This window comes from Gorilla gorilla, chromosome 20, assembly GCF_029281585.2.
Source record: "Gorilla gorilla gorilla isolate KB3781 chromosome 20, NHGRI_mGorGor1-v2.1_pri, whole genome shotgun sequence".
Classification (NCBI taxonomy): Eukaryota; Metazoa; Chordata; class Mammalia; order Primates; family Hominidae; genus Gorilla; species Gorilla gorilla.
Genome location: NC_073244.2, coordinates 59881930 through 59893549, shown reverse-complemented (window position 1 = coordinate 59893549; position 11620 = coordinate 59881930). Strand labels below are relative to the sequence as shown.

Here is an 11620-nt window from a genome sequence, read left to right as displayed (position 1 = left end):
CACGTGACTCCGATCCATCTCGAGGTTCCAGTGTAATAACCCCCTTCTGAAAAATGGTTTCACCCGCTCCTTCTCTAGAACGGGTCGGGCCGCTACCACTGTCCAGCCCGGAGGGGAACTGTTTTCTCCGGAAATGACAACACGCTGACTAGGAAAAGGAGGAGGCGGGGCAGTGGGGCCTTCGGCGGCGACTATGGAAGGAGCCGGCTACAGGGTAAGCACTGAGGACGCATTCCCTCGCTTCAGTGTATGCGAAACGCCCCGTCTAGTGATCAGCTCTTCTCTCAGGCCTTGCGAGTGCTCTTGAGAATCCGGCACGGCCTTGGCAAACACCGATCTCTTATAAACGCGCCGTCACCCTCCCGTCCACCGCCCCAGGGAAGAACCTCTCGTGGCCCCGCCCCCCCCGGCTCAGGCGACTCCTTGAGCCCTGCCCCCTGTGGAACGCACGCCAGCATCCGAACGCGGGCTGGACCATTCTCCCCGCCTTGGTCCCGGGGCAATGGCTCTCCAGGCCCCGCCCCCTGAGGGTGGCTCCTCCCTGGGCCCGTCCCTATTGGCTCCCCAGGCTGGTCCCCTCGCTTGGGCCCCAGCCCTCGCTGGTTCCCCCCAACTCAGGTGGTGTTTGAGAAGGGCGGAGTGTACCTGCACACCAGCGCTAAGAAGTATCAGGACCGAGACTCTCTCATCGCTGGTGTCATCCGTGTCGTGGAAAAGGTGCGCTGGGAGGGAGCAGGGCTCGGACCCGCTCCGAGCGGGATGCAGGCGGTCTGGGATGCAGGCGGCAGCTGTAGGAGTTTGGTCTGGCGGTCAGCAGTGGGACCTGAAGAAGGCTGGGTGTGGGAACTGGAATGAGGGGCGGGACTTTGAAAGGCTGAGGGTAGAAACTGGGAAAGTTTGGAAATTTGCAACGGAAAGTTTTGGGAATGTGGTCTGGGGAGCGCCTCTAACCCCGCCTCCCTCCTTACCCTAGGACAATGACGTCCTCCTGCACTGGGCTCCTGTAGAGGAGGCTGGAGATTCCACCCAAATCCTCTTCTCCAAGAAGGTAGGCTCCACCCGCTTTGCCCTTCTCCACTCGCTTTTTTTCTAGGTCCGTGCTGTTGTAAGTCATTTGAGGGACCTGCGTACAATCCCAGACCTACTCGTGGGGCATGTGTGACCCTGTTTAGGCTTGGGTACTCTGCCTCTCGTTTTGCTCCTCTCTGTGAAATGGGCAGAGGATGCCCATTCAAGGAAAAAGAGCAGGGAGCATAAGACGCACGGTCGTGGGGACGGCTGACCCCTCTCTCCCTTTGCTTCTTGGGAGATCCGTGCCAGGGTGCAAGATGTGGATTCGAGTTGCTTGAAGGGAAGTGGCATTTCCTCTGGTGCCAGAGGACAGGGCCTGACAGCCTACTCACCCATTTCGTCACTGCTCCCGGCTTCCCTTCGTTATGTCTCCTGGGACTTCCCATGGCTGGACCCCGTCCTGGGCAATTCTGAGACCCAGAGATAAGTCAGATCCAGACCCACCTAAGCCCTGACCCTTACTCACTTTTTGAGAAACTGATAGATGAGGTCGAAAACGCTAGGAAGTGTTGGAACTTTTTGCACCCAGACAGTCTGATTCCAGATCCCCAACGCTTCCTGGGAGAGCAGACATTTGAGCTGGGACTCCCAGGATATGAAAGGACAAGAAGGTATTTCAGGGACAGCAGAACAACCTTCAAGGCACATGGAAAAGTTGGATACCTCTGTAGGGGGGTTCTTTAGTGGGGAATGAGACCTCCATTGGAGCTGACGAGTTCCACCCAGGGGCAGGAAGTCAGTCGGCACCCACAGAGCTAGTGACGAGACACTGGAAGGCTGAGCTGGCCACCTGCGCTGCCCCAGGGCAGGAGGATGAAGATGAAGATGAAGATGACTCTCCACCTTGCTCCACAGCCAAACACAGCCAAGGCGCCAGGAAGTTGCGTTACGTCACTTCCGCTTTTCAGGTTGGCCTGCATCTGGTTGGTAGAATTTGTCCTGTGTCCTGGATTCCAGCTGCAAAGAAACCTGGGAAATGTAGTGTTTTTTTTGTTGTTGTTGTTTTGTTTTTTTTTTTTTGACAGTCTCACTGTCTCAAAAGAGTGCAAAGTGGTATCTTATTGTGGTTTTGGTTTGTATTTATCTAGTGAGTACAACAGTGTCCATTGAGCACTCCGCAGCCTCACTGCAGAGCCACCTGCCGTGTAGCATGGACCTCCCCATGCACTGGGAGACATGGGGTCAAGTCCTGGCTCGCTCTCTGGTTGCATTGGGTGACCCTGAGCAAGTGCTGTACCTTCTTTTTTCTTTTTTTTTCTTAATGAGACAGAGTTCGCTCTTGTTGCCCAGGCTGGAGTGCAATGGCGCCATCTCAGCTCACTGCAACCTCCGCCTCCCAGGTTCAAGCGATTTTCCTTCCTCACCCTCCCGAGTAGGTGGGATTACAGGCATGCGCCACCATGCCTGGCTAATTTTTTTGTATTTTTTTAGTAGAAACGAGGTTTCTCCATATTGGTCAGGCTGGTCTCGAACTCCCGACCTCAGGTGATCCGCCCGCCTCAGCCTCCCAAAGTGCTGGGATTACAGGCGTGAGCCACCGCACCTGGCCTGCTGTACCTTCTTTGTGCCTCAGTTTCCCTCTTTATTCAATGGGGCTATCTTCCAGGGTAGCTTCGAGGCTAAGATCTGAATCCATAGCCCCTTACTGTCTGCTCCTTTCCTCTCCTAAGGACTCCAGTGGGGGTGACTCATGTGCTTCTGAGGAGGAACCAACCTTTGACCCCGGCTATGAACCTGACTGGGCTGTCATCAGCACTGTGCGGCCACAGCCCCACCACTCAGAGCCCACAAGAGGTAGGCTGAGGTGGTGGCCCTTGAGAAGCACGTGTGGGCCAGGTAGGACACATCTTGTCCTCAGTGGTCACGGTCCCAAGGGCTTTGCTGCCCACAATCAAGAAGGCCACCAGTCACCACCTTCCAGTCCCAGGAGCATGGAAGTGAATGGGAAGACAGGACTGTGCCAGCCCAGGTCAACATGGCCAGTGTCTCTGAGACTGCAGCCTTGCTTATCCTACTGGGCTCCCGGATTGGCTGTGGGTGCTCCCACACCAGGCCTGCCCGAGGTTCGAGGCTGGTGGGGTGACAGATGCAGCCAGTTAGGGTGATTTGCACCATCCTGGGGTCACACAGGGTGCAGGGGACATCCAGAGAAGGCACGTGACCCCTCTTGGGAATGGAGATTCCTTCCAGGAAGAGGTGATGCTGGAGCTTGGCACTGAGGGACTCTTGGGAGTTTTCTCTTCTGGCAGAGAGAGCAGCCCGTGCAAGCCAGAGGCAGGCAGCCCCCGTGTGTTTAGGGAGCCGCTGGCCTTTCACTGTAGCTCAAGTGTGGGATTTTGAGTGAAGAAAGGTTGGAGGTAAGATAGGCAGGGGCGAAGGACAGACCCGAGGGGCCTCGAGTGCCAGGTTGAGGAATAGGGCCCTTACCCTGCAGGTCGAGGGGTGCCTAGGAAGGTTCTGGAAAGGTACATGTCCACTGGGCTCCCTTCCCATCTTACTCATTTGTGCTTCCAAGGAATGTGAGGCCAGGGGCAGAGGGGTGGCTTGTGGCGGGGCCCTCAGGAGATGCCTGTGCTGAAGGAACATCCTGGGTTGTGGTTGCTAAGGCCGACTCTGGCTTCCCACGCTTCCCCCAACACAGCGCCATCTCCCTAGGTGCAGAGCCCAGCTGCCCCCAGGGCTCCTGGGCCTTCTCAGTGAGTCTGGGGGAGCTGAAGTCCATCCGCCGCTCCAAGCCGGGCCTCAGCTGGGCCTACCTGGTTCTGGTGACCCAGGCTGGAGGTTCCCTGCCCGCACTGCACTTCCACCGCGGGGGCACCCGCGCCCTGCTCCGCGTCCTCAGCCGCTACCTGCTGTTGGCCAGGTGAGCTCTCTCCCAGTGCTGGGCCTTAAACCGGGCCCAGTCCCACAATGGCTGCAGCGTGACCCCTCGGGGCTGTGAAAGAAACACAACTCACACTGATTTAAAGGAAGGCAAAGAGTTGACCAGCACATATAACTAAAAAGTCAAAAGGGAGTATTGATTTCAGGCAGGACCCAGGTCCCAAAATGTTAGAAACAGTTATCCTTTTTCCCTCTGAGTTTGTTATTCTCTGGGGCCCCAGTATCCGTGGCTTACCAACCCGGCTGGATAGAAGATACCTCTTTCCCCAGGTTCCAACAAGATCCCAGGGCTGCCTCTCATTGGCTCGTCCCTGAGTCAGTCACACTGGACCGGAAGGTGAAAGGCCCTCATTGGCCAGCCCCGAGTCATGTGCCCACCCGTGGGATCCAGCTGTGGGCCTCCTTTGACAGCATTCCCTGAAATGAGGGGTTGCCCAGGGGTGGTTGGGACGCTGCAGCTGGAACGGATGTCGGCCGAGCACAGACAGCCTGGGACACTGGGCCCCTACCTGTGCATCACCTGTGCGTCACCTCCCGCATCCCAGCTCCCCGCAGGACTCCCGCCTCTACCTTGTCTTCCCCCACGACTCCTCTGCTCTCTCCAACTCCTTCCACCACCTGCAGCTCTTTGACCAGGACAGCTCCAATGTGGTGTCTGTGAGTGTCCCCGGCAGGAGGCCTGGCGGGTGTGGGCAGGGAGGGACGAGAAGGGGCAGGCCGTGACCTCCCTTTGGCCTCGTCCCCAGCGCTTCCTCCAGGATCCCTACTCCACCACCTTCAGCAGCTTCTCCCGAGTGACCAACTTCTTCCGGGGTGCCCTACAGCCACAGCCTGAGGGAGCCGCCTCCGACCTTCCCCCGCCACCCGACGATGAGCCTGAGCCTGGATTCGAGGTCATTTCCTGTGTGAGTAGTGAGTGGACCCTCCCTGTTATTTCTGGCCGTATTTCCCTGGGCCTCAGTTTCCTCTTTGGTAAAACGGGGATGGTAATGGGACACTCTCAGGGGGTGCATGAGGAAAGCGCTCATGGCTCTGCCAAACACTGTGAGCACCTGCTCACCCTTATTGGGGGACCCCTCCTAACTGTGGGATGACTTGGCTGCTGAGCCCCGGAAGAGGCTGCTGCCCACCCCTGAATGTTAGTCATCCGTCAAGCTAAGAAGCTCTCTGAGCTTGTGGACTGAGGCTGGGTTGGGTCTCCCCCACCACCCCGCCGAGCCCCAGGCTCATTTGCTCTTTGCCTGCAGGTGGAGCTGGGGCCTCGGCCAACCGTGGAGCGGGGTCCTCCAGTTACAGAGGAGGAGTGGGCATGCCACGTGGGCCCTGAAGGCCGCCTGCAGCAGGTCCCTGAGCTGAAGAACCGGATCTTCTCGGGGGTGAGTGCCAGGACAGGTGGAAGAATGGGGCAGGGCCAGAACAAGGCCCCACTGAGCTGCCTGCCCTCCTGCACCCCCAGGGTCTGAGCCCCAGCCTGCGGCGCGAGGCCTGGAAGTTCCTCCTGGGGTACCTCAGCTGGGAAGGCACAGCTGAGGAGCACAAGGCCCACATACGCAAGAAAACGTGAGTCCTCAGGAGGCCCTGCCCTGCCAGGCATGACACCTGGTACCTCCTAGGGCACCAATGGGCAAGTTCTGTGGACGCTGGTTGTGAACCTGCTGTATCTGGGCACCATCCTGCGCCTGTGGAATACGGCAGTGATCAAGCCAGACCCATCCTCACCCCTGTATGGTCTGTCTCCATTGCAGTTTTCATTCCTGTGCCATACTGTTTTAATGATCACAGTTTTGCAGCATGTTTTATAACCAAGGAGGGCCCATCTCTCCTCATTCCTGGTGTAGGTTATATACCTGCCAGGCACTGAGGATGCAGCAGTGCTGGACGATTCCCTGTCCCTGGTGCCCTGTCCAGCGGGGGCTGACAAATTTTCATCAAAAGGCCACAAGGCTATGTAGTGAGAGATGCCAGGAAGGTGAAGTGTAAGGGATAGTGGCAAGAATGACGAGGTGACCTGCTTGGGTCTCTGTGGTCAGGGAGGGGCTCTGCAGGGCTGACCTGGGAGGTGGCGCCAGGCTTGGAGGTCTCTGGGTGCTGCAGATAGTGGCGGCCTCACATCTTGTTTCCCTCTGTCACTCAGGGATGAGTATTTCCGCATGAAGCTGCAGTGGAAATCTGTGAGCCCTGAGCAGGAGCGGAGAAACTCACTTCTGCATGGATACCGCAGCCTCATCGGTCAGTGTCAGGGGTGGCACTTAGGATGGATGGGAGCAGGGAACCACAGGAGGGCCTCAGGCATGAGTGCAAGTGGGAGATAGAGGGAGCCCCCTGCCTCCCCAAGACCAGGGAGAGGGCATCTTGGGGGAAAGCGGCATGGGCTGTTGGGGAATGGCCCTGGGGGAGCAAGGCCAGGGACAGGATGGGAAAGAAGGGGAGCCCGACTCCCTTCAGGCCCAGTCTCAGTTCTGTCGATGCCTGGTGATCTTGGCAAGTGATTTTGCCTCCCTGGGCCTCAGTTTCCCCTACTCAGCTGGTGAGTGGGAGGCCCGGCGCCTCACAGCAGGAGCATCAGTGATGGTTTCTAGAACCAGCTCTGCTTCTCCCCCAGAGCAAACCCCGAGGCTGGGGGCTGCCAGCAGGAGGAGCAGTGGGGGCTGGCACTGGTGGCCAGCAGGGATGGGCCCCCCTACCTTTCTCACCTTTGCACCCCGTGCCTGGTCCCCGCAGAGAGGGATGTGAGCCGCACTGACAGGACCAACAAGTTCTACGAGGGTCCCGAGAACCCGGGGCTGGGCCTGCTGAACGACATCCTCCTCACCTACTGCATGTATCACTTCGACCTCGGTGGGTGCCAGGCCTGGGGACGGGCGCGGCCGGGGCTGTCCAGGGGAGCGCTGCGGGCTTGGCTGCAGCCTGACCCCATGTCCCCCCAGGCTACGTCCAGGGCATGAGTGATCTTCTCTCCCCGATCCTCTACGTCATTCAGAACGAGGTGGATGCTTTCTGGTGTTTCTGTGGCTTCATGGAGCTCGTGGTGAGGCTTGGGTCAGGGGTGGGACACAGGCCTGTCGAGCGATCAGGTGTCCTGGCACCTCACAGGGTCTGCTCTTTCCCCCCTCCTTCCGTCCCACAGCAAGGGAACTTTGAAGAGAGCCAGGAGACCATGAAGCGGCAACTCGGGCGACTGCTGCTGCTCCTGAGGGTGCTGGACCCCCTGCTCTGCGACTTCCTGGGTATGTCTCTCGGGAGGGTGGGCAGGAGACAATGGGGCCATAGACCTTGCCAGATTCTCTGGTAGCAGTCACAGGTGGCATCCTGGACGTTGGGTCCTGATCCAAAGAAGAGAAACATCCCCACACAACCTAGAATGTAGAGGCAGAATTGCTGTTTGAAGCAGAACTTCACCAAATGCAGACACGCAGGAACGCTGACTCACCCCGTCCTCATGCTCACCTAGATCCTGTTTGGGCTTTGCCTTTGGCTTAACCTGCAGGGTATTTTTCAGAAATAAGGACCTAGGCATTCCTGCCACTTCTTATCTCCACCTGGCTGTGGCTCACCTTGAACCAGGAATCAGATACTGGTTCTCTGGGCCCTGGGGCTGGGGGTGCTGCATCCCAGCTTTAACATTTTTATTCTTCGACCAGGCACAGTGGCTCACACCTGTAATCCCAGCACTTTGGGAGGCCAAGGCGGGCGGATCACTTGAGGTCAGGAGTTCAAGACCAGCCTGACCAACATGGAGAAACTGTCTCTACTAAAAATACAAAATTAGCTGGGCCTAGTGGCACACGCCTGTGATCCCAGCTACTCAGGAGGCTGAGGCAGGAGAATCGCTTGAACCTGGGAGGTGGAGGCTGCAGTGAGCCAAGATCACACCATGGCACTTCAGCCTGGGCAACAAGAGCGAAACTCCATCTCAAAAAAAAAACAAAAAACATATATTCTTTATTACTTGGTCAATGTAAAAACTGCAGGAAATTAAGATGAAGAAAAAAAAGTAAGGCTGGGTGTGGTGGTTCATGGTTGTAATCCCAGTGCTTTGGGAGGCCAAGGTGGGAGGATCACGTGAGCCAAGGAGTTTGAGACCAACCTGGGCAACACTGGGAGACCAAAAAAAGTTGGGAGACTACAAAAAGATTTAAAAATTAGCCTGGGCGCAGTGTCATCCTGGGATCACGCCTGTAATCCCAGCACTTTGGGAGGCCAGGCAGGTGGATCACTTGAGGCCAGGAGTTCCAGACCAGGCTGGGCAACATAGCAAAACTCTGTTTCTACTAAAAATACAAAAAAGCCAGCCGTGGTGGCGCCCACCTGCAATCCCAGCTGTTGGGATCGGCTGAGGCACAAGAATCATTGGAACTGGAGTTGGGGAGGTAGCAGTGAGCAGAGATTGTGCCATTGCACTCCAGCCTGGGCAACAGAGTGAGACCTTGCCTCAAAAAAAAAAAAAAAAAAAAAAAAAAAAGGTCGGGTGTGGTGGCTCACGCCTGTAATCCAGCACTTTGGGAGGCCGAGGCAGGCAGATCACCTGAGGTCAGGAGTTCGAGACCAGCCTGGCCAACATGGTGAAACCCCGTCTCTACTAAAAATACAAAAATTAGCCGGGGCTGGTGGCGAGCACCTGTAATCCCAGCTACTCAGGAGGCTGAGACAGGAGAATCACTTGAGCCGAGGTTGCACCACTGCATTCCAGCCTGGGCGACAGAGCGAGACTCTGTCTCAAAAAAAAAGAAAAAAGAAAGTTAAAGTTGCTGTTTGAGATCATTGTTTTTCTTGAGTGCAGATGGTGATGATAATAAGTTAAACTTATTCATGAACATTTCCTCGATGCTTTAGGACCCCTGGGGGAGGGAGCTGAGATACTCTGTCCTCACCTTACTGATGAGGAAACTAAGCCATAGAAAAGCATCACCTCCTAGGGCACAAGGACAGAGGCTGCCTCTGGGTCATTCAAAGTCTTCTGAAACATGACTTTTCTTGACTGCGCGGCATTGTGTCCACCTGCAAGATGTGGTAGATTTGATGTAACTTGACCTGGAGATTTGGGTCCTTTGCAGTTTTTCATCACGGTGCACAGTCTGGGTAATTTCTTCTTTAGGTTCACTTCCAAGAAGTGGAATTTTGTTCAGGACAGTGCTTGTTTTCACACAGCTTTGGAGAGTCTGTCCTTCGTTGTTACTTTGCTAAAAAGTTAGAATGCTCAGACTCTCACTTTCATTTGAGTTAACTTGGGGGGAAAAAAGGTTCAACACCAGCTTAATTTTTTTTTTTCTTTTTGAGACGGAGTCTCGCTCTGTTGCCCAGGCTGGAGTGCAGTGGCGCGATCTCGGCTCACTACAACCTCCACCTCCTGGGTTCAAGCGATTCTCCTGCCTCAGCCTCCCAAGGAGCTGGAATTACAGGGGTGTGGCACCATGCCCAGCTAATTTTTGTATTTTTAGTAGAGATGGGGTTTCACCACGTTGGCCAGGCTGTATTTTTAGTAGAGATGGGGTTTTACCATGTTGGCCTGGCTGGTCTCGAACTCCTGACCTCAGGTGATCCACCCGCCTCACCCTCCCGAAGTGCTGGGGTTACAGGCGTGCGCCATCGCACCCGGCCTTCAGCTTAAATTTTTGCCAACAGCGTATCTAGGAGCGTCAGTTTCCTTAGCACTCACCAGCAGCGGGCACTGAGGTCTGTTTCGTCGGGCGTGCTGGGTGTCCTGCCTCCCTTCCATGTCCATGGCAGATGTGGAAGTATAATAGCACACTTCCTCTGGAGAGTGGGAGGAAGGAGGGGCAGGGCCCGCGTTCAGGGCTGCTCCTGCCTCACCTCCGAGGTTCCCAAGCCAGGCATAAGTCACTTGCCTAGACTTGGGGAAGGTCTTCCAGTCAGGATGACTTCTCAAACTCTCAGTCCCAGCGCTGGGCAAGGCTGAGTGGGCTCCATGTCATCCCCCAGATTCCCAGGACTCCGGCTCTCTCTGCTTCTGTTTCCGGTGGCTGCTCATCTGGTTCAAGAGGGAATTCCCCTTCCCGGATGTCCTTCGGCTGTGGGAGGTGGGCCAGCCAGTTTGGGCGAGAGGCCTGAAGGGGTGGGCTCACCTGCCCTGGGAGAGCCTGGGAGGTTGGGCGGAGAGGGGCAGACCCTGGTGGGACCTCAGGCCCAGGCTGGGCTATGACCTCTCCCTCCCTCCCTCTGTCCCGCACCCCCAGGTGCTGTGGACAGGGCTCCCTGGCCCCAATCTGCACCTGCTGGTGGCCTGCGCCATCCTGGACATGGAGAGGGACACCCTCATGCTGTCCGGCTTCGGCTCCAATGAGATCCTCAAGGTGAGGCTCCGGCCCCGCCCCCGCCCTGTCCACCCTGAGCTAGGCGCTGCCCAGGGCCTCAGTACCTACGGGGAGCAGGTGTTCAGTGTGGGATTATTGAAAGCCTGGTTAGTTGGGAGCGCAGAGGGGGTGGGGCCGCGTAGGTTTCCCTTCTGCCCCATGCCATGCCTGCTCCCAGCAAGGTCCTCCGGGCAGGTGGGTGGGGACCTGCCCTCCCCGAGTACGTGCTCAGAATGCTCCCGGAGGCCTGAGAAGCATGACTCCCCCAGCGCACCTCTGAGCCCCCAGAGGGCCAGCCCGGTGTGTCTTCATTGTTTCCCAGCACGAGGCACAGAGTGGGCGCTCGGGCGGAGGTGGCTGAGTGCCGGCTGGCGCCTGACCCACCCCCTCCCGCAGCACATCAACGAGCTGACTATGAAGCTGAGCGTGGAGGACGTGCTGACCCGCGCCGAGGTCCTGCACCGCCAGCTAACCGCCTGCCCCGTGAGTCCCCGTCCGCCCCGCAGCGCCCCGACCGACCCCCGCCCCCTTCTCACCTTCACCTTCCGCTTTTCGCTTCTCTCACCCCGTGCCTCCAGGAGCTGCCCCACAACGTGCAGGAGATCCTGGGGCTGGCCCCGCCCGCAGAGCCCCACAGCCCCTCGCCCACCGCCTCCCCGCTGCCTCTGTCGCCCACCCGGGCCCCGCCCACCCCGCCGCCCTCCACGGACACAGCCCCGCAGCCCGACAGCAGCCTGGAGATCCTGCCCGAGGAGGAGGACGAGGGCGCCGACTCCTAACCCCGCCAGGCAGCCTCGTTCTGCACAGGCACTTTAGCCCGAGCCAGGCGCACCTGCGAGGGGGCAGGTGTGCTCCAACGCCCTGCTGATAAGCTGGCTTCATTAAACTGACACTTCTCATGTGCAGTTGGCTTCTTGTTGGTGGGGGGAAGGCTGCCGAGTGGGCTCTGACCTGGTTGGGGAGGGGATGGTGGCTGGGCAGAGCCTAGGGTGAATGATTGGGGTTTGTGGAGGCAGGGCTCTCTGAGTTGCCTGATTTGTTTTTTTTGTGAGATGGAGTCTTGCTCTGTCGCCCAGGCTGGAGTGCAGTGGCAGATCTCGGCTAACTGCAGCCTCCGCCTCCCGGGTTCAAGCAATTATCCTGCCTCAGCCTCCTGAGTAGCTGGGACTACAGGCGTGTGCCACCACACCCGGCTGATTTTTGTAATTTTGGTAGAGATGGGGTTCCACCATGTTGGCCAGGCTGGTCTTGAACTCCCGACCTCAGGTGATCTGCCTGCCTTGGCCTCCCAAAGTGCTGGTATTACAGGCGTGAGCCACCGCGCCTGGCCTGATTTGGGGTTTTTGGAAGAGGAT

The 11620-nt window shown here is 57.5% G+C and overlaps 1 protein-coding gene across 2 annotated transcripts; it reads left to right on the top strand.

Moving 5' to 3' along the window:
• Positions 1–21: 21 nt before the first annotated feature.
• Positions 22–11170, top strand: TBC1D17 (TBC1 domain family member 17). Of its 2 annotated transcripts, XM_031007201.3 has the most exons (17): positions 22–214; positions 619–717; positions 974–1048; positions 2742–2865; positions 3727–3934; positions 4500–4611; positions 4701–4859; positions 5202–5330; positions 5411–5514; positions 6089–6183; positions 6676–6792; positions 6882–6982; positions 7082–7181; positions 9895–9992; positions 10149–10265; positions 10662–10748; positions 10844–11170. In XM_031007201.3, exons 1-17 carry the CDS (start codon positions 194–196, stop codon positions 11042–11044), a joined length of 1947 nt encoding a protein of 648 aa, XP_030863061.1. In that variant the 5' UTR covers positions 22–193; the 3' UTR covers positions 11045–11170. The 2 variants fall into 2 exon arrangements, with proteins under 2 accessions (XP_030863061.1, XP_055225852.1); XM_055369877.2 differs by lacking the exon at positions 10844–11170 and having other exon boundaries at positions 96–214; positions 10588–10715.
• The last annotated feature ends 450 nt before the right edge of the window (positions 11171–11620 follow it).